Source organism: Chanos chanos, chromosome 3 (assembly GCF_902362185.1).
Source record: "Chanos chanos chromosome 3, fChaCha1.1, whole genome shotgun sequence".
Lineage (NCBI taxonomy): Eukaryota > Metazoa > Chordata > Actinopteri > Gonorynchiformes > Chanidae > Chanos > Chanos chanos.
The window spans coordinates 19,998,987-20,026,600 of NC_044497.1; the positions used below are offsets into that span (position 1 = coordinate 19,998,987).

The 27,614-nt window shown below is 43.9% G+C and overlaps 2 protein-coding genes across 2 annotated transcripts; one reads left to right on the forward strand and one right to left on the reverse strand.

Annotated features, from left to right (window-relative positions):
* The first annotated feature begins 419 nt into the window (after positions 1–419).
* On the forward strand, positions 420–20,191 carry ppp4r1 (protein phosphatase 4, regulatory subunit 1). The gene is made up of 20 exons (XM_030769667.1): positions 420–515; positions 690–734; positions 1,802–1,937; positions 2,279–2,385; positions 3,375–3,517; positions 4,048–4,194; positions 4,423–4,530; positions 4,738–4,803; positions 5,273–5,431; positions 7,267–7,397; positions 8,663–9,408; positions 11,557–11,708; positions 11,961–12,053; positions 13,920–14,105; positions 15,301–15,462; positions 15,803–15,903; positions 17,357–17,477; positions 17,882–18,010; positions 18,892–19,033; positions 19,206–20,191. Exons 1-20 carry the CDS (start codon positions 509–511, stop codon positions 19,367–19,369), a joined length of 3,045 nt encoding a protein of 1,014 aa, XP_030625527.1. The 5' UTR covers positions 420–508; the 3' UTR covers positions 19,370–20,191.
* A 3,306-nt stretch (positions 20,192–23,497) lies between these two features.
* Positions 23,498–27,390, reverse strand: twsg1b (twisted gastrulation BMP signaling modulator 1b). The gene is made up of 4 exons (XM_030770039.1): positions 27,265–27,390; positions 25,856–25,955; positions 24,739–25,002; positions 23,498–23,679 (listed from the first exon to the last, which is right to left on the reverse strand). Exons 1-4 carry the CDS (start codon positions 27,388–27,390, stop codon positions 23,498–23,500), a joined length of 672 nt encoding a protein of 223 aa, XP_030625899.1.
* Between the last annotated feature and the right edge of the window lie 224 nt (positions 27,391–27,614).

Consider the following 27,614-nt stretch of genomic DNA (forward strand, 5'->3'; position numbering starts at 1 on the left):
TTAGAATTAAGATGCTAATAATTAAGAATGGTAATAGACCGCTGTAATATATAACCAGGTTAATAATTGCTACAGGATAGTATTAAATATTAATAGGTCAATTTTAAGATAGATACTATTCTCAAACTACTCTCTAGTCTGCTTTTTACGGAACATGTGTAATTATACTGTATTTTCTAATATTAATGATCATTTTCTACCTGAGTTTATCACAAATGTGTACCATTAAGAACGATTAATCATTATTAAGAGTTATTCATTCAAAACATACGATACCATAGACCTATCCACTAGTTGATTTTTTACAGTCTATTTTGCGCATGCGTGCGCAAACTCAATGCATTTTTTTGTGCTTTATGCGCTCAGGAATCGCCGTCTATGCTCCAGGTCTTAAACGAAGCTGAATGTATGTGAGTTGCTAGCTCTCCGCGGCTTCTCCTCTCTCTCTCTTCTGTACTTGTTGTTGCCTCCGCGGCACAGACCACTTTAAATGTAGGACCAGGACAAAATGGCGGGTATGTATCCCTATATTTCTAGTTACTCAAGCCCTAAGGAATCGTACGGCTGAAACCCGGTGCACTTTCGTCGATCTTAACAAGTCTTTTACTTGAGTTTGAATCGCTAGATGCGTGACAAGTAGTACGCTTTAGTGTGGACTGGGAGTGATCACGTTTTCATTTTATTTGCAGATTTATCTTTGCTCCAAGAGGATTCCCAGGAGGAGCTAGACGGATGTAAGTTTGCTGTTATCACAACTCATCCATTCAGTAATTTGGCTAGCAACTCTTGGGCCTGGAATTCACCAACCCCTTACTTTGTTACGACTTTTATTATCGTATCAGTGGTATTTTAAAGGAATATGTCTACGAAGTAGATTTCATAACAGGTGACATGTCATACAAACACAGTCACACTCAACTTTTGCCTCTACTTGCTAGCCAATGTTAGCTGTCTAGCTTCTTATGCTATTATACGTGGTAAAGTTATCATAGCCAACTTCACCAGCTGCTAACTGGTTGGCTCGGCGCTAGATTGTCAGCAGCTAATGTTACATAGTTTCCCCCAAATCTACCAAAACAGCAAAGTGTCCTAGCCTGCCCACTGACTTTAAACTGGTGAACTACGAGTGACTAGCAGGCTAGTATTCACATCGTTGAGTCTCCTACGATACTTAATTTTACGTACGGTCGAGTTACTGTTGGCTGATTAACGCTACTGAACGAGATCCCTAAATCATAATACTTTTGGGGCCGGAATTGGTTAATCTGCACAACTGGTTAATTATTGTACCGTAGTTAAGTTAGGTAGCGCAACGTTCAGTGTTTTAGAGAAGCGAGGACACAGAATCAACGTAGAATTCGAGGAATATTTCCCAGAGTGGGGTGTTTGCTCTCACAACAAACCACAACTTGTATGATAGGGCTGTGTTTGCAGTTGTCTGTAGGATAATTGGTGCACAGAGTCGGCTAATTAAACTCAGTGGATGTCCTCAGGGTCACTCTCACAGGAATATGAGGCGAAGCATCTCTGCACACTTAAATTTTTGTAACGGCTCTTGGAAGTATGATTTTTGGGACCTCTGATCAAAGCATGAATAGAACGTACCGTGTTATCGCTCTTAGCTCGTAAGATCCTGTTTCCCATCTCGGCCTAACGTCCCTCACCGTGCTGTAGCTAGGGCCAGATTGATTCCGAGTTTTAGTAAATGGCACACGCCACTCAGCATTGCTGTTCCTCATCAGTGCCTGGGTGCACTGGGGTGGTGAGGTCCTGCTCACCTTATCTCCAATGTCTCTAATAGTTGGTGTGGATGACTACAGCTCAGAGACTGATGCCATTATTATACCTTCAGCCTTGGACTTTGTATCGCAAGATGAGATGCTGACTCCACTGGGAAGACTGGATAAATATATTGGCAGCGAAAACATTTTTAACAGGTACTTCAAAACAGTCTTTCTTGATATTGTGTTTTTGTGTATGTGAGCACCAATGTTTTTCTACAACTACAGACACTGCAATGCTACATGCATATAATACTGTAACATGATGTTGGATAGAGATTTTATTTGGCCTAAACTGTGCATGGAGAATCTCTGATCACAAGCAATAGCAGTCTCTCTGCAGAATGGTCCAATAGCAAAGAATCCAATTACACAGAAAACGGCATGCGTTACAGAGACATACACACTTTGACGCAAAAAACAAACATTGATTTTGTCATTAGTGTTGGAGAGATCTGGGCTAACTGATGTTCCATTTGTTACAATTTGACTTGTAGACAGATGGTGGCACGGAGTCTATTGGACACACTAAAAGCGGTATGCGAGGACGAGAGGGATTGTATCGCTGTGTTGGAGAGAATAGGAAGACTTGCTGATGACTCGGGTACGCCAATATTTGTTCCACAATAAGGCAGTGGAGTACTGAAACCTTTCCATTAGCTTCTGGTATTTTTAAATGGATTCCAGCTTTTTTTAGTGTCCCTCTTGGATACTGTGTGTGCGTGTGTGTTTTTGTCTTTTGGGTAAAGAGAGAAAGTGTGTGTGTGAGAGGGAGAGTGAGTGAGTTCCTAGATTTTTTTTTTTCTTTGATGAGACTGGTGTCTGTTTGGATCATGCCCTTGCCGAGTTGTCTTTTCTGTGTGACAGAATGAACTGATGCCTTGGCAGGGTAAGCAGGAGGCCATGAAAGTTTGATGTGGGTGGTGTTAGTGAGCTGCCGGAGGCCTTGCGCCCGCCCGCCCGCCTGCCGTTTTGTTCCCCAGGGGTGACGGCTTAAAGACTGGGCTTTGGGGATTAGCTCTCCCATATACTACACTTTGACCAGTGGCTCTCTGAAGGGTGCATGTGTTTTCAAACAACTGTGTAGGGAAGAGTTTACAGACAGCACAGTATTGTATTCAACTAGGCATGCTTTTTATTTAGAGCTTTGAACAGGAACTGTAATGTGAATAGGTAGATGTTGGTCAGTTGTGTCTTAAAACAAACCTAATATTATTGGTACGTGTAACACCATAAGTATATATAGATAGACCCCTCTATAGCTCTTTATAATTACTTCACTCTAAACCAGAGTATAAAAAAAAAAACCCTCTTTGTTCCATACACAGACCTGAAACCTGTACTGAGGTGACGGTGCTGTAGTTTGGTAGGACAAATGGCTCAGAGTCAGTTTGGCCCATGTTTCCTGCCGAATGTCTGGCATGGTGATGTGGAAACATGACACTTTCGCATTAATGGCAGGACCTTTGATTTGGGAACTTGTTTGATCATGTGTTGGTGTGAAGAGGAGGGTGGCTTGGGGGGGATGGGGGTGTGTTACTTACCCCTGTAAGCAGACGGTGCCTAATGTTTAGCTGGATCATCCTCCTCCAGAGCCCACAGTTCGAGCAGAGCTCATGGAACAAATTCCACATATCGCCATTTTCTGTCAGGAGAACAGACCTTCCATTCCTTATGCCTTCTCCAAGTACTTACTGCCTGTAGTGGTGAAGTACCTCGCTGACCAGAATAACCAGGTAAGAAGACAGCTGTCTCAGGACGGAACATGGCTTTTATAACTAGTTGTACTTTTTTTTTTTTTTTTTTTTTAAACCACAAACCCTTTCCTACAGTTTTGCACTTTTTGTTGCCATAGTAACAAGCATTTTTTTTAACAACAAAATAGCTGAATGATCTCATTTGGGCTGATGTTTTGTTGTCCCAGAACCATCTCAGCACAAAGCACAGTGAAATGTTACAGAATTACTTTTTCCAGCCACTGCCCGTGTCTCCTGTGAAACCTCTTTTTAATTGTTAATTCCAGGCTCAGGCTGTGTTTTGAATGGAATTTGGTCTGGAGGGCTATTCCATAAAGCAGGATTTCCCAGCTTCCCCAGACAAATTGAGTCCAAAGTTAGAACTTTTTCCAGCAGGAGACCGGCTGAGGAACATAAGTTAGTTCCGCTTGTGACCAGTTAATGGAGAAATCCTCCTTTGTGGAATACCCTCCAGGACATGTCTATTTCTTTGTCTGGGAAACATCAGGGTATTCTTCTCCCTTGTTCAGGTTCGTAAGACCAGTCAGGCTGCCCTATTGGTGCTGCTGGAGCAGGAGCTGATCGACAGAGCCGATGTGGAGTGTCTGGTGTGTCCTGTCCTCGTTGACCTCACCGCCCCAGACAGCAATGATGATGTTAAGACAGAGGCTATGGCGGTCAGTCTTATGGACCTGTCCAGGGTGTTGGGGACCGTGTCCTAAAAATCTAATCTCAACTCTGTACACGAAACTTCACCTGTGTATTTTTTGTTGATTGTGTGACCATGATTGGTCCCCTGTTGTTTTGTACTTTTTACTGATTGTGTGACCATGATCGGACCCCTGTTGTTTTGTATTTTCTGCTGATTGTGTACGTGTGATTGGCTGACGATGTTTTGAACACAGATCATCTGTAAAATGGCGCCGATGGTGGGGAAAGACATTACAGAGCGACTCTTCTTACCACGCTTCTGTGAGATGTGCTGCGACTGCCGCATGTTCCACGTGCGCAAGGTGAGGCTCTCCCATTGGCTTCTCCTTAAAGCAGTTTGGAAAGGAGGTCTTTTCTCATTGGCTGATGGACTAAATTTTGATTAAAGATCATTTTTGGTTAAAGATGAGCCCCTTAATCAAGCAGTGATGGGTCTCTTGGAGCAATTGTGCACTTTGTATAGTCTTGGGTGTGTGCGGCTAAGTTTGTTGCTGTTTGCATATCTGTAGGTTTGCGCGGCTAACTTTGGTGATATTTGTAGCGTTGTTGGGAGGGAGGCCACTGAGGAGTTGTTGGTATGTATTTGCTGCCATCCTTTGTCAAATGTACTTTATTTGAGACACTTGTTATCACGTGTTTGTCATATGCATCTATTTACAGTGTTGTTGTTAAGAAGGATGTGAAAATGATGCACAGAAAGGTGTTTTTTCTTTAAGCAGAGGGTTATTTTTTCTTTTTTTCCCTTTGCCCACTTTGATTTCTGTGTTTGTGCCTAAGAAAAATGTCACATGTTTCTTGTTGACTTCCACCCCAGAAAAGGGTTTATCTCTCAGGCTAATCTGCTTTCATACCTTTAATTGCTGTCTTAGATTTTGCCATAATTTGGTCTTATCTCATTGCTCCTCACACATTTGCTGACCAAATGCTTTGTTTGTTGGTCATTTCTCTGGGTTGTTTGTCAGGAACCTTGTGTGTTGGACGCACCCTTCGGACTTACAGGCTCTTAAACTCTTATTGTTTTTCCTCCTCTTTGTTCCTGTGCAGCTGCCCCGCTTTTTCCAGCTCTGCTGTGATAACGTGTGGGGTGTGCGGAAGGCCTGCGCAGAATGTTACATGACCGTTTCCTCGGCCACCTCTCAGGAAGTGCGCAGGACCAAACTCGCCTCCCTCTTTATCAGCCTCATTAGTGACCCCTCCCGCTGGGTGAGCAGACAAAAAAAATCACTCTTTTATTTCAAATTTTTAATTATGTTTAGCCCTCCCTGTACCTCTGTTCATGTCCTTAGCTTTGAATCTAGACTCATGGTGTTTAGGCTTTTCAGCAGATGTCTGGACTTGGGACAAATTTTGTGTGTTTTTTGACACTTCTCTGTGTTCTCGATATAAAATACAAGGTGTTAAGTATTTTTCTGGAAAAAAAAAAAACAATAAACGTCAGAGTACTTTGTCCACACTGTCTTTCCTAATTGTTTGTTGGTTTCTTAGGCAACCAACCATTGTCCTTCGGCACATTGTTTTCTAAGTGGATTTTGGTCCAGGCCATGTGTTAATCTTTGTGAAGGAGAGCAGGCTCGTCTGACTCAGACAGTTAGGAAGTCTTGATTGGGTTGTTTTGTTTTTGTGGTAATGATAGTATTTTGTCTAGATTTAGCTCTGAAGCACACTAGGCTTCATGACACGCAGATGAATTACACTTCAGACTTGCACTTCGTGTTTGTGGCAAAAAGTTTGTGCATTTATTTATAAGAAGAAAACTCTAACTCTTTGTAAATCTTGTCTGAGGAACACATGTTAAGATGTATTTGTCTGTGTGTGTGTTTTAATATGAAGAGTGAAGGAAAGCCACAGAGGGCCCTCTCAAACTTGCCCATCAAACTCTGTGATGAGTCAAACTTCATGTCACTGGGGTTGACTTACGTCAGACGTCTTGCAGAACTAGTGTAACCTTTGCGAAATTTACCCTGAAATGACTTCAACCCTGAAACTGACACAGGCCTGTGTTGACAGCAGAGACATTTATGATTGGGAGCATTGTCTGTTTCCCTCACTCCTGCTTTCCTGGAACTGACTGCGGTTAAGTTACAACATGCGTTTCTGTTTGAGTTGAACTCTCAGTATTTACGTTCCTCTCCCTGATTGGCCCAGGGGAAAGTCTCTGAGTGGAAGAGCTGGAACGTCTGAGTTGGCTCCAGCTCTTCCAGCATGGCTCCAGTTCCTCTTTCCAGAATGTGTCACCATGTGTGTCAGAGCTGAGTTTGAAAGAACTTGACTGACTCATCTCTCATGGCTCGTGCCAGGTCAACTCTCAGAATGTCTTTTCAGGTGTCCGTGGTGAACTGAATGGAGTCCTTTTCATACATGCAGTTTTATCTGTGAATGCTCTGGCAATTTTCTGCAACGGGGTCATGTGTGAATGCGAGTCGGAGCCGAAATTCTGGCAGTTCTCTGGAACTTTTATGGATAGACTCAAGTCTGAACAAAGCGATAACGTTTCTGGATAAGAGGATAACATTTTTAATGTGTTTTGGTTTTTTTCCTTCCTTCTCAATTTAGTGTCCAACATTTTTATGTCACAAACATGTCTTGGTGAGCTCAGTGCAATGTTTTTATATGGTCACAAACATGTCTTGGTGAGCTCAGTACAATGTTTTTATAAGGTGGACATCATTTGTCCACATTTTACAGATTAATAATATTGTCGGCAAATCAACACTCCAAAGGATCTGTTCACCTGCTATTTTGTCACAGCTTACCTTTCTGGGAATTTCATGCCATGCGTGAACACACATGTCCCTGCAATTTCCCAGGAATTGGGCAGAAATTCTATCAGCATTGTCGAAAGAGTTGTGGGTCTTGTGTGTGAGAATGGCATAGGTTTTAAAGATTGTTTTGGTGACACTGGACAGTAGTGTTACTCTGCATTGACTGAGGTCCTCAGAGATTCGGTTTAAATCAGGGCTGTTAATGCACAGGAAGACAACCATGGTTAGCCTTTAGCTCGTACATGAAAAAATCTGATTTACTGTTGTGTTCACCAGGTACGGCAGGCGGCTTTTCAGTCTCTGGGCCAGTTCATCTCCACGTTTGCCAGTCCCACAGCTAACGTGGGCCAGTACTTCAGAGACGGGATGGAGGATGGAGACTGGAGCAAACAGCAGAAACAGAACTGGTATGAAAAGTTTTAAAACTGCCATAATCTCTGTTTCTCATCCCTATATCAAATGTGTTGTTTTTTTTTTTAATGTTTTAGCCTGCATGGTGTTTGTTTCATAAGTCAGTCAAACACTTATTCTTTGTGTGTTGTTTAGTTTTGTATTATCAAAAACCCAAGACTAGGAAAATGGGGAACAAACCCAGGCCTTATAGAGGTCACAGAGCTCTAGCTGTCTAGCACGAAGCTGTGTCTTTAAGCAGAGAACTGATAAACCAACTGTCTGAATGAGACCAGTCAACCTGGACACTCATACCCCTTTTCCACTGCCGCGGTGCCGGTGCCTGATCGAGCACCGGGGCCGCGCTTTTCCACTGACAAAATACTGGTGCCGGAGCCAAAAAGCTGGCACCGGCACGGCACCACAGAATTGCTGGTCCCAAAATTTGGAACCGCTGACGTCAGAGGCTATGCAAATAAAAACCACGCGAGAACCAATCAGTTCAGCGTTTGATGTGTTTGGTACGTGACGTTCTCTAGAGAGGCGGGAGTAGTAAAAAACGTCTGACCAAGTAGCGGTAGGCTAAAGGATATTTGTAGCATGAAAATATGTATATGATTAAAAGATGTATGAGCAACAATTTGTGTCTACATCAATACGGGCTGTTGTTTACATGTTACATGAACGTAGTCGGACCCAGAGTGGTAGAAAAAGACATTCTTTCTCTCTCAGCTCTAGCTGATGCAAATAAACCACTGCAGACCTTCATTTAAACACTCGTTTTAACTTTTGAGCTAGGTGACAGACTTACTATTTTCATGAATTTTGCCCTCCAAGCGAAAAGTTGTAGGACAAAATTCGTGAGGTGTTTCGCTGTGTGGAAGCCTAGCATAAAAGTACATTTATAAAAAGCAAGCAGATGCGTTCTGTCCGACATTATATTTTCCCCACGGAAATTACCCAAACTTTCGCTATGTAGCGTTCGGTTCCCAAACCAGTGGAAATGCGGGCCGGTTCTCAAAAGGCACCAAGGCAGTACTGGCTCTGCACCAGCACCAGCACGGGCACCAGCACCGTCCTAGTGGAAAAGAGCTATCAGTGCTTTGATTACTCTCAGCTCAGCAGAGACAACAGTGCAGAAGATCAGATCAGTGAAAGAGTGTGTGTGTGTCCGGTTTGTGTGTGTGTGTGAACAGCATGACAGTGTTTACTCTTGCTGACACATTTACAGTGTGGATGCATTTTAAAGTGCTCAGCCTTTATCTGCTGTCTCTCTCTGAAGTTCTGATGAGCGACTGTTTAGTCCTGACACAAATGCTGCTGCCACAGAAGGCTGTCCTGGGCCTGCCTCAGAAGACATACTGCAGGACTCATCAGCGTCGCCCAGCCAAGAGCAGCGCACAGCCTCTCCGCAACAAGACTGCATTTCCCACAATCCTCAGGACAATTGTGAGAGCCAGCACTGTCGGCTTGAGGAAGAGGACGGCGTGGACGTAGCCGAAGAGGGCGGTGGCGAGCAAGCTGCCGAAGCCCTGGTGGTGGATGAGTCCTGTTGTCATGGCGATCCAGACCCCAGTCTTAAGTGCCTTTCCGGGGGGAGTGATTCCCCACCTGGTTCAGACAGCCCAGACAAAGGGCCTGTGGAGGAGGTGGAGGACATTACGACTACGCCACCGCAGGATAACCACTCAGACCTGACACAGGTCCTCATGGCAGAGGACCAGCACAAGGGGGACCTAAGCTCTGCCGTGGGGCCCAGATCAGGAGAAAAGCCCGCTCCACCCTCAGGCCCAGTGGTCCCACAGAGGGAGGACATCCTAGATCAGGAGCTCTACAACTCTTTCCACTACTGGAGGACACCTATCCCGGAAATCGACCTGGACCTGGAGCTGCTGGAGGAGCAGAGTCGGGAAACGCCTCCCACCGCCAGCTCCCCCGGCCAGGGCTCCACCCCGACTCTGGGCAGGAAACAGCTGGAGGAGCTCATCGAGAATCTGGAGCCACACATTGATGACCCAGATGTGAAAGGTGAGTGTTAGACCTGTACCCTGGCCCTCTGAGAGCGGCCGTTTGGCTGATCCCTCGTCCTCAAGTGGCTCTATACAGAGAGGCATGGTGAGAACAGAGCAGCTCAGCGGACGCTTAGGCTTACAGCCAAACTGATGTTTGTCTTTGGTGTCAGATTTCAAACTCTCTTTGTTGGAGCTGGATCTTAGGCTTGGTTTGTAGCAAAAAATAGATGCGACATTTGTCTGTGCCTCTTGTCATTCTCAGCCGAGCGAATGTATGTCAGTGAAAGAGACTGTGGTGTTGAGGGGGGGTGGGGGGGGGGGGGGGGGGTGGTTATACATTGAATCTGGGCTCCGTGATGGAGAGTTTTGTTTAACAGGGATTGTCACTTTTTTTCTTATCAGTTTGTTCTGAGCAGAAATGGTATTTGTTCTCATGTTTCACCTGTAACATAGTGTTCCTGAAGAGAGACAAAAGGGTTTTATTTTGTCCTTTCACATACTCAGAAAGTAATGATTGTTCAATTGAAGTAAACAGTTATTGATTGAATCATGCTGTAACAGTGTGAGTTGTAAAACAGGACTGATTTTGTCAAGGACTTGACCATGTGGCAGGGCAAATGCACTGTCAGTTTGTGACACCTCTATTTAGGTGGACTTCTTCATTTTGTGCATATAAACGAGATGTTTATGTCAATGTAATTATAAACAAATTACAAAGGTTTGGTGAAGCATGGAAGCTAAAATTAATCTAATATATAGGCTATACACAACTCTTTTTTTTTTTTTTTTTGTGAAGTATAGAAACTTTTTTTGAACCTGCGGACGGAAAAACAGGGGTAACCCAAAGCTTAACTTTTTTTTATTCAGGAATGATCGTCTCTCTTTTGTTTCTGTTGCTGCTCAGGTAAAAAATGCCTCTTGTTTCTTGCTTTGTTTTTTGTTTCAGTTTGTTTTCTTTGTGGGATTGGTTTTTGTTTCTGTTTCCAGGCCCTGGTTGGAGAGTGGGTTTTGGAGGGAATCTGGGCGTGATTTTTGGAGGGTCCGGACTCCTCATGGGGAAGAGTCATTTAGAATACTCACTGTAGTAATGGATTACCAAACAGGGCAGGCAGTTATTCAGGAGAGCTTTTAATATTTATTGACACTCCTGAAGCCTCAGTAGTCATTCCCCTTTGTAAAACAACACAGTCTAATGAAACAACTTTATATAAAATCTGTTGGGTTTTATTGTCAGCACTGCCCAAATTAGCTTTTATTATGCTCTCAAGTTATGGCCCTTCACCAGCAGACCGTCTCATGGGTTTTATCACATTATCTACACGCACATGAAACATTGATGAACCTCTGCCCTCTCTTTGGAGCGTGCTCTTAACACACTTTGATTAGTGTGGGTTTTTGGCACAAGCCCCTGCGGTGACCCCAGTGAGGGGTATAATGGGCTGATTGAGTGTGTGTGCTGTGTGACCGCTCTCAGACCGGGAGGTCTTTAACGCTCCTTTTCATTAAACAACACACTAAGTCTTTATGTGAGTCCAGTAAAGCAGCCCTGCACAGAGTCAGCTCTGCTTCACCCTCCGATGACTCTAATCAGATTAACAACCACAGCATCTTCTGTCTCTCTCTCTCTCTCTCTTTCTTACACTTTGTCTCTTTCTCTCTTACATTCTCTCTCTCTCTCTTTATCCCTCCCTCTCAGGCAGGTGGGGGCAGGTCAGGGTGTTTTTATGGTTAGGAAACATTTTGAAAGCGCTGTACACACATTCATGTGTTGTGAAACATATGAATGATACAGATCATGTTCTGATTTGATCTGGCCCCATCATTTCAGTGGCAGTGACAGACTCGTGTGGTGCAGAGACGAGAAGCTGCCGTGTACGGTTCTCGTTTGGGTCCAGGGCTAAAGAGAGAGAGAGACAGTGTTTCCCTTTGGTGCTGTAAGGTTTGGGTTGCCATAGCTGAGTCTTTGTAAGTAGAGATTGTTAGCAAGGCCAATGGAAACAAGCAGTAGACTGAATGTGTATTCCTCAACACACAGGGTTGTTACAGAGGACGGTTTTATGAGCATGATGTTCTTAAAAAAAGAAAAGGGGAACTTATAAATTGCTTACCACATCTCTTACAACCAGAACTCTGTGTGTGTGTGTGTGTGTGTGTTGACATATAGCACAAGTGGATGTACTAACCGCGGCACTCAGAGCCTCAACGTTAGACCCGCACCTAGAGGAGGCATACCTGGAGCCCCGCCCAGCCAGAGGTTCCCATGATAACCCCTTTGGGTCACACCAGATCCCCCTCATAGATTCCGCTGATGTCGAGGTGAGCAGACTTGTGCAGGTGTTTACTCTAGGCTGTCTTGTGTTTTGTGAGTGCGTAAGAGGCCCACATCATGAATGATGGAGAAATGAATTGTGCTGTTAGCCTCCGTTTATTTTTTCAAATTTTAGGTTGTTAAACTCATTTTTCTGTGGAGAGAGTTATGGCCCATATTTGTCCTCATTTGTAACTGTGTGTGTGTGTGTGTGTGTGTGTGTGTGCGTGTGCGTGTGCGTGTCTCTTTCTGTGTGTCAGAGTGGGGACTCCACCTTGCAGCTGAGCCGAGGTGATGACTCGGAGCTGAGTGACAGTAGCAGTCCAGAGGAGGAGAATAAATCCAAACAGCAGGTTAGACAATCTCCCATCCACACCCATTGTAAGATGGAAACACCATGTCTATGTAACAGAGTTTTACTCCCCCTTCAATATCACACACACACTGGATACCTCAAACGGATGTCCCAAACATGCATACTATTCAATATTACACACACACTGGATACCTCAAACGGATGTCCCAAACATGCATACTATTCAATATTACACACACACTGGATACCTCAAACGGATGTCCCAAACATGCATACTATTCAATATCACACACACACTGGATACCTCAAACGGATGTCCCAAACATGCATACTATTCAATATTACACACACACTGGATACCTCAAACGGATGTCCCAAACATGCATACTATTCAATATTACACACACACTGGATACCTCAAACGGATGTCCCAAACATGCATACTAGGGGTGTAATGACTTTCCAAAGTCACTGCTCCGTAAGTACCTCGGTTTTGAAGTCACGGTTTGGTATGGTTTCGGTACAGTGAAAAAAGACATGCAAAACATGAAATTTCCTTTCATTTAATATTGAATTTACTTGTCAACTTATAAACTTGCACAAACTTGTAAACAATGGCAAACTGGCCATAATTTCCAGTTTGCTCTCCACTCTGTTTTTTCCTTGTACCGGAAATATTCACATTTGGATGATGCCATCTCAAATGAATAATCATATTCGATATTCACATTTGGATGATTCCTTCTCAGATGAGATCATGTTCGATGTACTGCCAACATCACACCCAATTTCAGTTTCACAATGCCAGCATGCATTCGTCTGATCCACCTGTCTTTGCCCATTGCTACTGTAGTTCGCTGGAAAACTGAAATGTTCCCAAACAGAGGACCTGAAGGATACGGGATGGTCCTTGAGCTCTGGCTTTGCGGTCACCATATTTACGAGGCTGTGTCATTGAACATGTGCTAATTCAGTTGCTAAGTTACGGCTCCGTTATGGAATCGGAGAGGAAACAGAGTGTTTAATTTTACTTCTGCATACAGAAATGTAGAAGAGAGGGCACACTGTATCTTGTCAAGTATCACTTCATTTGCAGAAATTTCGGTCGACTGACCATCAGAGCATAAAAAAAGCTATGCATGTAACGTGTGTGGTTATGGCTATACTTTATTCACCTGGATCACAACGCGCACCGAACCGAACATCCTGGACTATATATATATATATATATATATATATATATATATATATATATATATATATACACAGCTTGACGTAACTTTAGATAGAATAATAATTTCATGATTTAAATGTGTTATAGTGTTAACTGTGAAATGAAAAATGAGTTTTGTTACATTAGTAACGTAATGAGAGCTCATCAGGCTGCACCTGCAGCGGCTGGCAGCGAGTTGGGGTTGGGGAGGTGGAGGTGACGGAACTGTGACATGAGACCGTGGATGTTTGTATTTGAGTTTCGGCCTCGGTTTCAGAACCGTTACACCCCTAATGCATACTATTCAATATTACACACACACACTAGAGACTTCAAACAGGTGTCCTAGACATACATAATATTCAATATCACACACGCACACTGAATACCTCACACAGGTGTCCTAGACTTGCATAATATTCCAGAGGATTCAGTGCTGAAAATTACAGTGGTAAAAACTGTCAAAATTTAGAGCAACTTTTAATCTCTTGTTTACTCTGAATATGTAACGTGTATATTACATATATGTGAGATGATATTATTTCTGTGTCTGGAGAAGGATGGTAACACGATTTATGGGCAGGCCAGTCTCTATTTTACTCCATCTGTGTAGCATCTAAAAAAACCCACTCGTACAGAATGAACCTGAGCACTGAGCATCTAAATCACGTCTCTTTGGTCCCCTTTCAGGATGTGGTTCCTCAGGCACTACTGGACCAGTACCTGTCTATGACAGACCCATCCCGGGCCCAGACTGTGGACATGGAAATTGCCAAGCACTGTGCCTACAGTCTCCCGGGCGTGGCGCTCACACTGGGCAGACAAAACTGGCACTGCCTCAGGGACACATACGAAACCCTGGCCTCAGACATGCAGGTACTTCATCTCACACACACCTTCCCTCACTGGTCACTCTCCCTTACCTGGGCTTTCTGCAGCAAGGCTCCCACCTAATCCAGCTCTGCTGGTCTTCTGTCCTGCTTAGAGAAAAAACACAGCCAAAACCCTGGTGTGTGAAGTATGCCAAGACCTGTTTCCCAGGGTCACAGCCTTAGAAGTCCTCATTTTAGCCTCATCTCAGTTCAAAAGGTCACCATGCTGCTAACAGACTTGCTTAGCCTCCGTGTTCTCAGATCGTACACAGAAAAACATGACTGAACCCAGATGCCTTTTACAGTTTGTCACTGTCTCCATCTCTGTGTCTGTCTGTGTGTCTGTGTTGTAAGCTGATTGATGACACTGTCTCCGTCTCTGTGTCTGTCTGTGTGTTGTAAGCTGCAGAACAAGGGCAGGTTAGACAGAGGCATGATGTACTGTTCCAGGTTATTTTCTGTCACTTTAAAAGTTCATATGTGTCTCTCTCTTGTTTAACAGAACCCAGTGTGTGGTTCCTTAGTGCACACCAGTCCTCAGTCCTCCCAAAGCCATGTCCATCTAGCTCTCCTTTTCTCTATTCAGCTAAAGCCGCCCCCCCCCCCCCCCCCCCCCCGCCCCCCCCGGGAAACCCTGCGGCCATGCTACCAGCTAAAGCTAGCTTCTAGCCCCATCCCAATGATCATTCACTTATGTCAGTGAAATGTATTAAAGCACACAGGACTTAATACTTATAATCATCAATTTATGTTTTCTTTATTTTATTCACTGTGCATTTTCCAGCTGATGTTTCATGACCTTTTTCATTCTCTCATTGGAGAACAAAAGTCAGGTAATAGCAGTTAGCAAGTCCATTTCTAACTATGTTCTAGTTAGTTTGTATTTGTCTTGTCTTCCCAGGTCCATTTGAAGTATTTTTTCTAAACAGCGCAGTTGTAGTGTACTGTTGTTTTTCTGGGTTAATGTGACAGGTGTTTGCAGTGGAAAAGAGTGTGTGAGAGTATTGGAAAGAGGCCAATTGTGTTTTGCGGGTAGTGTTGTATACCCTGTGAAATGTTCCTCTCTGTGTTATCACCATCTTTCTCTGACAACTGTCTGTCCTCCTGCATGCTCTCTCACTCCGTTTCTCTCTCTCTCTCTCTCTCTCTCTCTCTCACTCCGTTTCTTTCTCTCTCTCTCTCCGGTCTCGGTCTATCAGTGGAAGGTGCGGCGGACGCTGGCGTTTTCCATCCATGAGTTGGCGCTGATCTTGGGGGACCAGCTGACAGCAGCAGATCTGGTTCCCATTTTCAACAGCTTCCTGAAGGACCTGGACGAGGTTCGCATCGGAGTGCTCAAACACCTGTATGACTTCCTAAAGGTACACTCACCCATCTCTATACCACTCTTTACCTGTCCTGTCTTTATGTGATCAGGTATTTACTTAAGTGTCAGATTCTGCATGAGGCTCAGAGAGGAGACTGTGGGAGAAGGTTTCAAACAACACCCCGTTTTATTAACTCTAACTATTAAAATGAAAACAATGTATTTTCATACTAGAAAAAGTCTAGCATTTAAAAACAGACAAAGAAATAAGAAGTTGTTGTCTTGGATATGAAGCATAAAGATCACAGCCCAGTCGTTTGGCAGCGTGAAGATCCTGTTTCCAGCCCATGCTGGTTCAACAGATGTGGAGTCAGCTGGTTTTTCTTCTCTTGCAGTTGCTACATCAGGAGACACGCCGTAAGTACCTGTACCAGCTGCAGGACTTTCTGGTCACTGACAACAGTCGCAACTGGCGCTTCAGATCTGAGCTGGCTGAGTAAGTCTCTGCCTCTAATAGAGGGGAGTTTTATGGGAATATCTATAGTGAAACGAACCCCCAGTATCTTATACCTGTTGTGTTTGTCTTTAAACTTGTAAGAAGAGCTGGGGGGCTGTGTGATGTCAGTTCAGCTTGTTTTTTTGGTTTGTCTGTGAGTGTGAGGCAGTGGGCATCATTCAGAATTGTCTACTGAGCAAGTCTGAGGACACAGCAATAAGAAAAAGTGACGCGAGAGGGAAGAAAACCGCCCCCATTGAACTGTCAGCCTGGTTATAGCCCAGTGTCTACAGTGGGACTGTCAGCCTGGTTATAGCCCAGTGTCTACAGTGGGACTGTCAGCCTGGTTATAGCCCAGTGTCTACCGTGGGACTGTCAGCCTGGTTATAGCCCAGTGTCTACAGTGGGACTGTCAGCCTGGTTATAGCCCAGTGTCTACAGTGGGACTGTCAGCCTGGTTATAGCCCAGTGTCTACAGTGGGACTGTCAGCCTGGTTATAGCCCAGTGTCTACAGTGGGACTGTCAGCCTGGTTATAGCCCACTGTCTACAGTGGGACTGTCAGCCTGGTTATAGCCCAGTGTCTACAGTGGGACTGTCAGCCTGGTTATAGCCCAGTGTCTACAGTGGGACTGTCAGCCTGGTTATAGCCCACTGTCTACAGTGGGACTGTCAGCCTGGTTATAGCCCACTGTCTACAGTGGGACTGTCAGCCTGGTTATAGCCCAGTGTCTACAGTGGGACTGTCAGCCTGGTTATAGCCCAGTGTCTACAGTGGGACTGTCAGCCTGGTTATAGCCCAGTGTCTACCGTGGGACTGTTGGTGTGGTCACAGCCTGATGTCATGTGGACCACATGGGACTGTTGGTGTGGTTATAGCCTGTTGTACTTTGGGAATGTCAGTGTAGTTATAGCCCGTTGTCCTTTGAGAATGTCAGTGTGGTTATAGCCTGTTGTCATGAGGGTCACATGACATTGTTAGTTTAATATTCTGTCGTTAAAACAGACTTGGGAGGTGATTTGTAGAAAGCAGGTGAGGAGGATTTGCTGTATGATTAGTATGAGACCCTGCCCCGGTCTGCAGGTGAACATCAGGTCAAAGTGCACGCCTGGAGCTGGGGCTGGCCGGTCACTGGATCTTCAGATCAGAAACACATACCTCTGATAAGGAAATAGAGGTTGGAATACAAGATTATCATTTTTCAGAAGAAGCAATGTTTGTCTGTATGAGTATAATATGGGTGAGATTAAGCTCTCTGAGAATGTATGGTGTACATCCATGTAGTAGAAGATGCCAGGAAACAACGCGTAAGTGTAGGTAACAATCTGTAAACAAGCCGAAGTTGCTGTGTCTGGCGTCTTCCCTCAGTCAGGTTTTGTTTTCCTGTTAACCCATGCAGAATGCCACGGTTTTGCCACCTGACTGTTTGTAAATGCTTTTGTTTGTCTCTCAGACAGCTGGTCCTGCTGTTGGAGCTGTACAGTGGACAGGATGTATATGATTACCTGAGACCACTGGCTCTAAACCTCTGCACAGACCGTGTCTCCTCTGTACGATGGACCTCCTACAGGCTGGTGCGTTTCTGTCCCCTCACTTCTCCCTCCAATGCAGGAATAAGTAGGTGACCTGTCTTCTGGTCAGACCATTCCCTGATGTTAATGCACATTTAGTGCTAGGACACTGGCCAGGTGAACCCAGGCGTGTTTGTGCAGGGCTTGGGTTAAAACTTTTGAAGACAGGTCACCTGCACTCTCACTCTCAGGTTTTATTTCGCATGATGAAGCTGTAATATAGTTCAACTCTGTGCAACACATAGTTTACACTCTCAGAGGAATCTATTTCTGCTTCTTGTGCAGTGTGTTCCCATTTTAAATCTTTACACTTTACATTTTAAACCTTTACTCGTAATTATCTGTTTCCCTGCGGTGTGTGTGTGTGTGTGTTGATGTGTTTCATGTGCTTGTGATGCTGTGTGCAGGTGAGCGAGATCGTACGGAAGCTGTCATCGTGTCCATCTCTGCTGGTGGACTTCCTCGCTGAGCTGGTGGATAAGTTCTGTCATTCTCCCAAATGGTCAGGGCGCCAAGCGTTCGCATTTGTCTGTCAGGTCAGTAATCACATACATCCAAGTGTTCGCATTCGTCTGTCAGGTCAGTAATCACACACATCCAAGTGTGCACATTCGTCTGTCAGGTCAGTAATGACACATGTCCAAGCGTTCGCGTTTGTCTGTCAGGTCAGTAATGACACATGTCCAAGCGTTTGCATTCGTCTGTCAGGTAAGTAGTCGCACATGTCCAAGCATTCCCGTTCGCCTGTCAGGTCAGTAATCACATACATCCAGGTGTTCGCATTCGCCTGTCAGGTCAGTAATCACATACATCCAGGTGTTCGCATTTGTCTGTCAGGTCAGTAATCACATACATCCAAGTGTTCGCATTCGTCTGTCAGGTCAGTAATCACATACATCCAAGTGTTCGCATTCGTCTGTCAGGTCAGTAATTCATCTGTCAAGGTTTGGAAAGAAAAGGACAGAGACTCCTCCAGTGCTTTCCTTTACAGCCCTGTGCCCTCTGAGTACTCAAACAATCATGGACAATCCTGAAGAGCATTTGGGAAAATCAAACTGTTTTATAAGTGGATTTGAAAGCTATTTCCAGTGGGCAGTTCCCATGATAGTCTTATGAAGGTGAACCGTAACCTCTGTAGACCTAAACATTATGAGATGCAGCGGAGTGTGGGTATTGAGAGCAGACAGCTGGTTTTGTTTGTAACCATATATCATCCTGTGCACTTTGAGTCTGATTGGTTAGACTCTGTGTCCTCTATCAGCTCTTCACTCTGTCATTGGGTTAAAGATCCACAACAGACACAATGCTACTCTCTGTACAGGAATACAGTCAGAAAAAAGACTGGTCACTAAGACACATGAGTCCCAGAGACTTAACCTCTCTCTTTCTCTTTCTCTCTCTCTTCCTCTCCCTCTAGCTGGTGGTAGAAGAGGATTGTGTTTCATTGGAGCAGTTCTGTGAGCACCTGCTGGCTCCTCTGCTACAGCTGGCGTCTGACCCAGTGCCCAACGTCAGAGTGCTGCTGGCCAAAACCATTCGCCAGAGCCTGCTAGAGAGAGGTGGGTTTTACCACGCCCCTCATCTACGCAGCTTCCCCCTGCCCCTCTCCCTGCACCCCTCTACATCTGCATCACTCAGCATCACAGAAGATTTTTTTTTCTTTTATAGAAGCCAGATCATTTTCAGATGTCTTATAATTGCCTCTCTCTCTCTGTCTCTCTCTGACCATAGAATATTTCCTGCACTCTGCGAACTCCCATCAGGAGGCTTTAGAGCAGACACTAATTGCCCTACAGATGGACATGGACAAAGACGTCAAGTACTTTGCAAGTGTGCATCCTGGAAGTACACGCATCAACGAAGATGCAATGAGCACCACCTCGTCTACCTACTGAGCACACCACACACACACACACACATGCACGCACATGCACACACACGCCTTGACCCCACTCATCTTTCCGTGGGAGAATGATTTAGGGCTTGGACTTGACCCTAACCCAGGCCACTAAGAGAAAGAATGGAAAAAAATCCACTCTCTTTCCCCTTAATGCAACTCACTACAACAAAGATGTGTTTGTGCATATTTTTTTTCTTTTCTTTATTCTGTTCTGCCACAGAAGCCTTAAAGGAGTCTTCCTTAAAAACACAGAATACTTGAATGTCTGGAAGAGTCAAATCTTAATGCTAAAACAGCTCCACAGCAGTGATGAAAGAAAAAAAAAAAAAACACGGGAAAGGATGGATTCATCGGGACCATTCCTCCCTCCATCCCTCTCTCCCTCTCTCTCTTGTTCACTCTTTCCATAGGACTTCCTACTGCTCTCTCTGGCTGTAGCAGAAAGCTAAAGTGACTCACAGTAGCAGGAGAGACTGCAGCTCCTGGTCCTCTCCAGATGGAAAAGCTTGTCTTTAATTTTAACCCCCCCGCCCAGGTTTTTTTTTGATACTGTACTGTGTGAGAGAAGCATATGCCGCATATGAGAAATCCCCAGAAGCGTCTACTGTCAAAGCTTTGCCAGGAGCAGTGAGGAGTGTTGGATGAAAGGAGCACGGTTTCTCCCAAAGGGCTTTGGGCCGTCATCGTTTTAACCTGTAGTGCAGCACATTGTTGTACCCATGGACAAGGGCCATTTAACCCCTGATTTACAGGGAGACCATCATGAGGAAAAAAAAAAAGAACTCTGGGTTTTTTTGTTGTTTTTTTTTTTTGTCTGTTTTTAAAATCGATATGGTAAACGGTCTGTTTCTCAGCGTACGTGAAGTTGAGTATACGGCGGTGTGTTTGCCTGGCTGGCTCAAACCCCGTGGTCTGGGCTGTTTTAAGAAGACAATAAAGCACTGCTCAGCAGTCTAGCCCTTCATCTCTGTCCTGTACATGTCCACAGCTCCTCTGGTTTATTCTTTCTTTTTCTTCTTCCTCATTTTCAGCCGTGACCACGACTAGCATTGTGATGTATTGTTCTCTTAACCAGTCCAAAATAAAAGATTAAATACAAACATTCTGTCTTTTTCAACAGTCATTTGTCCTTGTGGTTTGTCTCTGAACAATGAATAAAATGGTTTTTTTTTAACTCATTAGCAACCAAAAAAAAAAATTGACAGTTAATCTATAAATCTGCAGGTCTGTAAAGAGTAAAATCACAGTGCTAGATTCAGATAAGAACTAGCTGACGCTGATGTGAGATATCAAGACTAAACTACTCAGCATCACATGATTGTGTGTTCAGAATGACAAATATTCTTTTCCCCAGATAATCAGCAGGGGGTGCTATGCTCACTTGTGGGGGTCCGATTATTCCAAGTGACCAACCTGACCAACGTAAGTGAATTTAATTTTGTGTTCGCCATTTCCAGTAGGTGCTTATGTGGTCCTGTACAGCAATTTTCACCCAGCACGAACTGCAGTATAGCAAAATTATGTTTGAGGAAAACAGCAGCATGTGCAGAGTCATCACTCCACTTTGGAAACTAATTATCAAAGTGAAAAGTGAACCTCAAACAGAGAAGTTGAAGAAACATAATGCCACTTTCACATGGGCATGTAGCCAGAGCCAAGTTGTGAAGGTCAGTCATACTGAACAGGTCTGGATATCTCGGCATGGACTCCCACCTTTCTGTAAGACATAATGTTATGTCTTAATGAAAATTATGAAAACTGAGGAACATTGTAATGCAGAGGGCATAGGACGTTCTCAGATTACTCTGCAGTCTGGAAAATGACTGCCCAAGGTGTGACATTTTAATGGTATATAACTGTGCAGACAGGAGGAGAAGTTGATGTTCTTGAGTCAGACTTTTCATCAGGATGGATGAGTTACCTGCCAGACATCACCTGATGAGCAATTTCCCAGCATGCTCTTTGGCTCAAACCCTTCGGTGACCTTGCTGACCCTGCCCACCAGCCAGCTGCTGTCCTAACCTCAGTGTTTTTTGCCATTTCATCCAAAGGGAGATTTTCCTTGCCTTAGGTTTCCTTCTGTTTTGCTGCTTTGTAATAATGTTCTTTATAAAGAAAAAAAAGACCTCTATGAAAATAAAATGGAAATGAACCAAAGAATGCTTAAGCCTTGAGGTATTATGGTTGACTTGGCAATGCTAACACGTGAAGCATCCACCTGTTCAATCGTAGCATGACCCAACGATCCTGTGATTGTCTGAGTCTCCACATTGCTACAGAAAGAGTCCTTTGTCTGGTTTTGGATGCAGTCACCAAGACTGGAACCACAAGCTCAGCGATCTACCAGCTGGCCGCAACTGTGGGGTCTCTGACCCAATACCCCCCCCTTCACAGCAGAGAGAAAGGTGGGGGTGGTGATCTGCCTTCTCTATTCAAAGGAACTGGGGCACACTCATTAAGCCACCTGTGTGCTGAAAGCAGGGAGTCCCTGCAGAAGTACAAGTGCTGTGCTCTTTTGATTTTTGTCTTAATGAGCCGGCTGGGGATGTGGGGAGGGCATTTCATCTGAAAGAAACACAGACTGTTGGAGCACCTGTGAGAGGAAAGGATACATGTACAGAGAAACAAGAGCGCTGTCCTTCACACGACAACGCTTCTGCTTTACAGAGGAGTTACTATATTACTCACAAGAACACTTCTGCTTTACAGAGGAGTTACTATATTACTCACAAGAACACTTCTGCTTTACAGAGGAGTTACTATGTTACTCACAAGAACACTTCTGCTTTACAGAGGAGTTACTATGTTACTCATGTTGGAATTTCACTGGTTCATATGTCAAGCAAGGCAAAAAGCATAGCTGAAAGCAACTGTGTTCTAAGATTCATTTCATCTCTCCTTCAGGAAAATGTATTGATTTTCACATGTTTCTCAGTGAATACTCTTGTCAGTATCTGAAAGTATTAAAAGATCATCATCAACCTTAATGATGCAGCAACATAACAGAATACACACGTTCCTTTCATGTATTTATTGCTGTGCTTACAGAAGGTATTATTTTTCCCATATCTTAATAAAAAAATCCTGTCCAAATTTATACACTGAAAGGTTAACACGAAATATGTTGAAGAGTAGTGTTTTTTGGCATGATGTGAACTAATGCAGTTTACGATATATACATACACACGTTAGCTACATATTTCGGACGTTACCAGTCATTCATACTCCTACAGAGTCACTGATATCTAAACCAGTAAGACATTTCACAGGCTACACATGCCAAACCTACATAAAAAGAAAGCAATCAGAGAACAGTTGCCAAGTACCACTGATGAGTCTAATTTAATTAGTACCGCTGTGAGGTGTGCAGTAGCACTGACTGGTCTAATTGAATTAGTACCACTGTGCCGTGTGAAGTAGCACTGCAACAAGTCTTACTTCTGCTCAGGGGTCACAGTTAAAATCTGACCTCTGTTATGCTTTTCTCATGCAGGATTGTCGAGTCTTCCTAACCAGAGCCAAAAGTTTGACATTATATGAAATGTCGTCAACACATGCAGTTATTAACGTGGTTAGCTCTGCTACACAGCTACTGGATTCCTTTCTCCCAAAACTGTGGACAAAATGTAAGATTAAATTTAAAGACCTTGAGAACCAGAGGGAATTGATGCTGCTGCCCTGACGACTGATTACAGATCTCAAGACAACTGCAGCGATCAAAGTCGGGGTTACGCATGCCTTGGTGCGTCTGGGAAAGGTTCAGCTGGATTCATGCTAAGGTAATATGAATTAAGGCTTCCTGAATGCTCCATTTTAACTACAAATAATCTTACCTTAACACTATAAAAATGATCTCCTTTGGCAAATGTACCTCTAAATGCATGATTAGCGACGTAAAGGTCTACATTTGTAAAAAGAATAAGCCATAATACATATTTTAACTAAACATCTAAAAAGTTACACAGAGCGCTAAAACGTAATTAAGGGCTTGTCATTTACATAGACAACATAGCCGTGCGTTTTTCCTCAGGCAATCCTCAGTCAACGTCACATAGGCCTGCGGGTTCGGTCATGGCGCACTCTAGTGGCGTAAATGAAGAACATCACTTTGAAGCGGGGCAGATCAGAAAAGACAGTTCATGCACTTGACAGCTTTACTGCCGTAGTCCACACACTCCGGTCCGATGCACTCACAGCACGCGTTGTGGAACCAGCGGTACTTGGAGCCGCCCATAGACTCGCAGTATTGCTTACATTGGCGGATAGAGACACAGTCATCGAAGTAAACCACAGTGCACATGTTTTCTGAGAAGTGGAGACAAACAGATAAATACACAGTAATTCAGTAAAGGACAGACAGCAGCGATTACTTTCTATGCTTTAACACAGCACTATGCACACACTGAGTATTGTTTTATCCCCTGATTCAACTATAACAACTCCATCTGGATGCACTACTCAATGAGATCTTAAAAGACAAATAAAAATAATGTTCTCTCTAAACTTCTGACTGGTAAGAGTGAGGCCAAACTCCTGAGAGTCGCTGTCTAAGACCAAGAGTCAAACCAAATGACAACCTGTCCTCACTGGTCTTACATTATCACAGCATACCGTTGTCATGGAGATGTATGCACTAACTAAACAGACTGAAAATTCAGGGACAGGTTCACAGCTCTTTAATTCCATATGATTCATCTTGGTCATAAGGGACACAATGCACTTTACTCTTTACAAGTATCAAAGTATCTTGGTAACTGAAGAAACAGATGCAAATGCATACCTAAAGTTTATTAAAAGATCCAATCAATTACCTCAAACAAACAATGTGCAATCTCCATTCTTAATCCATTGTGTGCATTGTTTTTGTTATTTAGAGAGATTAGGCATAGAGGTTCTCCAGGTCAACTTTGAATTTCAGATGATAGGAATGTCACATATTCTAAGACCGCTCATTACAGCGACTTGGCTGATTAATGAGGAAGTTCTTCTGCAAAAGAAACATGTTAGGGGCAAAGGTTGACTGTTTAAGCGGCGGGAGGAAACCCACTGGCTTCACAGGATTTTTCCATCAGGCTAAATGCGCCTATGCCCAGTGAAGTGTGTGAGCGTGTGAGGCCTTGAACCAAGCCAGTGGGCTTTCATTTTTCTGACTTTCTCCACTGTACCAGCTAAAGGCTAAAAGGTTCCAAAGGCCTGATTTTACTTAAAATGCATAATTCACATCCTATTCCAGAACCTTCTGACTCAAACAACACAATAAATATGAAATACATCTATAGGGATCTATCTAAATGACACTTTAATACAATTAAGTCAGACCGACCATATCTCTAATAGAATACAAAACCTGAGACCAAAACCCACCTTGTGTATTATCGTAACTAGCATGGATACTGTTGCCAGGCAACGAAATGTTCTGGTGTTGGTCCTGCATGGTTTCCAGGAAAGAGACCAGGTTTTCGTGGTAGGAGAGCTCTTCAGCGACGGGGAAGGAGACAACCATCATGTTTATGGGAGCTTCGCCCTCAGTGAGGGCGCGGAAGAGCGAGGGGATTGGTCGGTAGAGCTCCTCCACCGTGCTCTTGGAGGTGGCTGGTGTGTCACTGTAGTTCTTGGGATTACACATCCCTACAACATTAACACATTACTCAGTATCTGCTCAGACTGCCCAGCCGGCGTAAGCCACTGCATTTAAAGCTATTCCAACAGATATGATATATATATATATATATATATGTAATTTTTTTCCAATAAAGTATATAGCTGATGCCGTGTTTGATGTTACGCATATGAATTTGACGACACAACAAAAGTAAGAATCATAATATTTTTAAAGGGATACTCCACTGAAAATGATGTTTTTTTCTTATCTTTCCAGCTATATTTGACGTAAACATATTTCTGATCATTTGAAGAGGTTTCTGTGCTCAGACCTGTGCCTACTTCACTCATTGGCTGAGCAAAGAATTTTAAATGAGCTCTAAATTTTTAGAATGAGTTGGAGAGACAACTTTTAGCAGCAGCAATAAAAAACTGAGTTCATTTTCTCTGAAGCATCCCTTATAGAGCATATTCATAGAGGGCATACACTGCAAGCAAACAGCACCAGATGTATGAGTGGCCGTATTATTCCATCAGCTATTTTCCATCAACATTTATCTTAACTTAAAATATCTCTATCGACAGGGCTCAATGCATTCCACTGGTTCTGACAGCTGAGTTTAACAACTTTAAAAATTAAAATGTAGATGCCTTTGCAGCTGGAGACTGTAAGAGCGTTATAGTCTGTGATGTTAAAGGTGCCAAACTGTGGTCTCCTGTTCTTGTGCTGTTTCCAGGAATGGATGCCAATTGTTAAAATCTTGAAATTCAGCCAAGAGAACACATCAAAATCTCACAGATAGAGTTGTACTTTGTTACAGTTGATGAAGTGTTCTTCTGATCAGTTCTCACATACACACACATACACACACACACTCACCTACGCAGTCACAGCACTCCTCCCACAGATTGCCAAGGCAAAGCATGCACTCCTTACAGCAGGAACAGTTTCCATCAGACGGCCTGCACTGACACAGCTCCTGCCCATCATAATGCACACACACACACACACGCACGCACGCACGCACGCACGCACGCACAGGCATGCACATGCACACACACAAACAAACACACACACACAAGCTTTAAACACAAGTTCAGAGCTCAGCATGTATGCCAGAGGGTCAGACATCCTATGTTTCCGGGCCATGCCAGCTCCAGGCCTGATCTTTCTACAGTCATACAGGATTACATTGTGCTGTTGTACTGTAGCGTGCTAGATAATGGATAGAGGAAGTGTTTCCTCACACTGATAAAGGCATTGTCTCTCAGAGTCTGTCCTGAAGGCTGACAGGCCAGCTGAGCACTGCAGCCTAATCAATGCTCAATAACACCTGAACCAACATAGCAATTAGTCATTACACTTTTGATAACAGCAAACAGGTGTGATGTTAGCAGGCTCCTAGAGCAAAACCGCAGGTATATATTTAGGAAATATCACACATCATACACACAACCAACAGCAACAGACTGAGGACATTCTATTTTTTGGCTATTACAGCTTGTTCAAATGTAAAATGAAAAGAAAGAAAAGACCGAATGAACTCAAATTTACAATGGATCGTTGCAGACTACCTTCAGACGTGAGACAGAAAACGCAGCATGCTTAAAGAGGTCCATGCGAACTGAGAGATGACTGTGAGCTACAGAACGGGATGGTTCTCACAGGAGCGTGCGCACGTCGACCTTAAACTGTCTCCGCTGAAGCGGTAGGAGCAGGGGGCAGAGGTCACATTCCAGATGTGCAAATGTACAGGCAGAGACCCGGATTAGTTTAAAAATGGCAAGTTGTTCGCTTTGACGTTTCAGCCAAAACCTATGCCACTAAAACCATGTTCAAAACTCGGTGTATGCTGAGTGAGTACCCTTCTTGCAGGGTCTCTGCAATTTTTTAATACTTTATTACACTATGGACCTACATGTCTAAAAGGTCTACCAGTGACGAGGTGAATTATGTTTTACTGGCTTAGGTACCTGCGATGGACTGCCGACCGGTCTAGGGTGTTTCCCTGCCTTTCGCCCTATGAGCGCTGGGATAGGCTCCAGCACCCCCCGCGACCCTAATCAGGATAAGCGGCTTTGATAATGAGTGAGAGTGGCTTAGGTACAACCACTGATTTGAGACAGTATAGAACAACGTCCCAAGGGGAAACCAAACTACTAGCCGACCAGCGCAATAAGGGTTGAACGTTTAACTCTGAGACGTTGTTATTGTTGTTTACGCATGGCAAATCTTAACGGATGAAAACGTAGCTGCGGGACTCGGGTTACGGTGGAAGATTTCCTTACCTGAATTAAGCACTTGCTGACATCGCTGGCGCAAAGCGCTTTATTGCAAGCTGTAGAAAGGGAAAGTCCGGAGAAAAAGAAAAGTAGAGCCGCAAACAGTGAAATTTGCGTTTGAATAGGCTTCATTCCGACACAGAGGAGTCCAACCTGAATCCAACCTGAATCCACAAAAAGAACGGAATATAATTAGGCCTGTGTCTTGACCCTTGCTTTGGCCGGCTGTTTGAAGTACATGTTTTGGGTGGTAGCGTAATAGCACCAAAGATAACACCAACGAACAGCCAACCTACATCAGCACACACATAAAAGAGAAAACCGGCAATACACCGCGTACCTCTTTTCTACTCTTT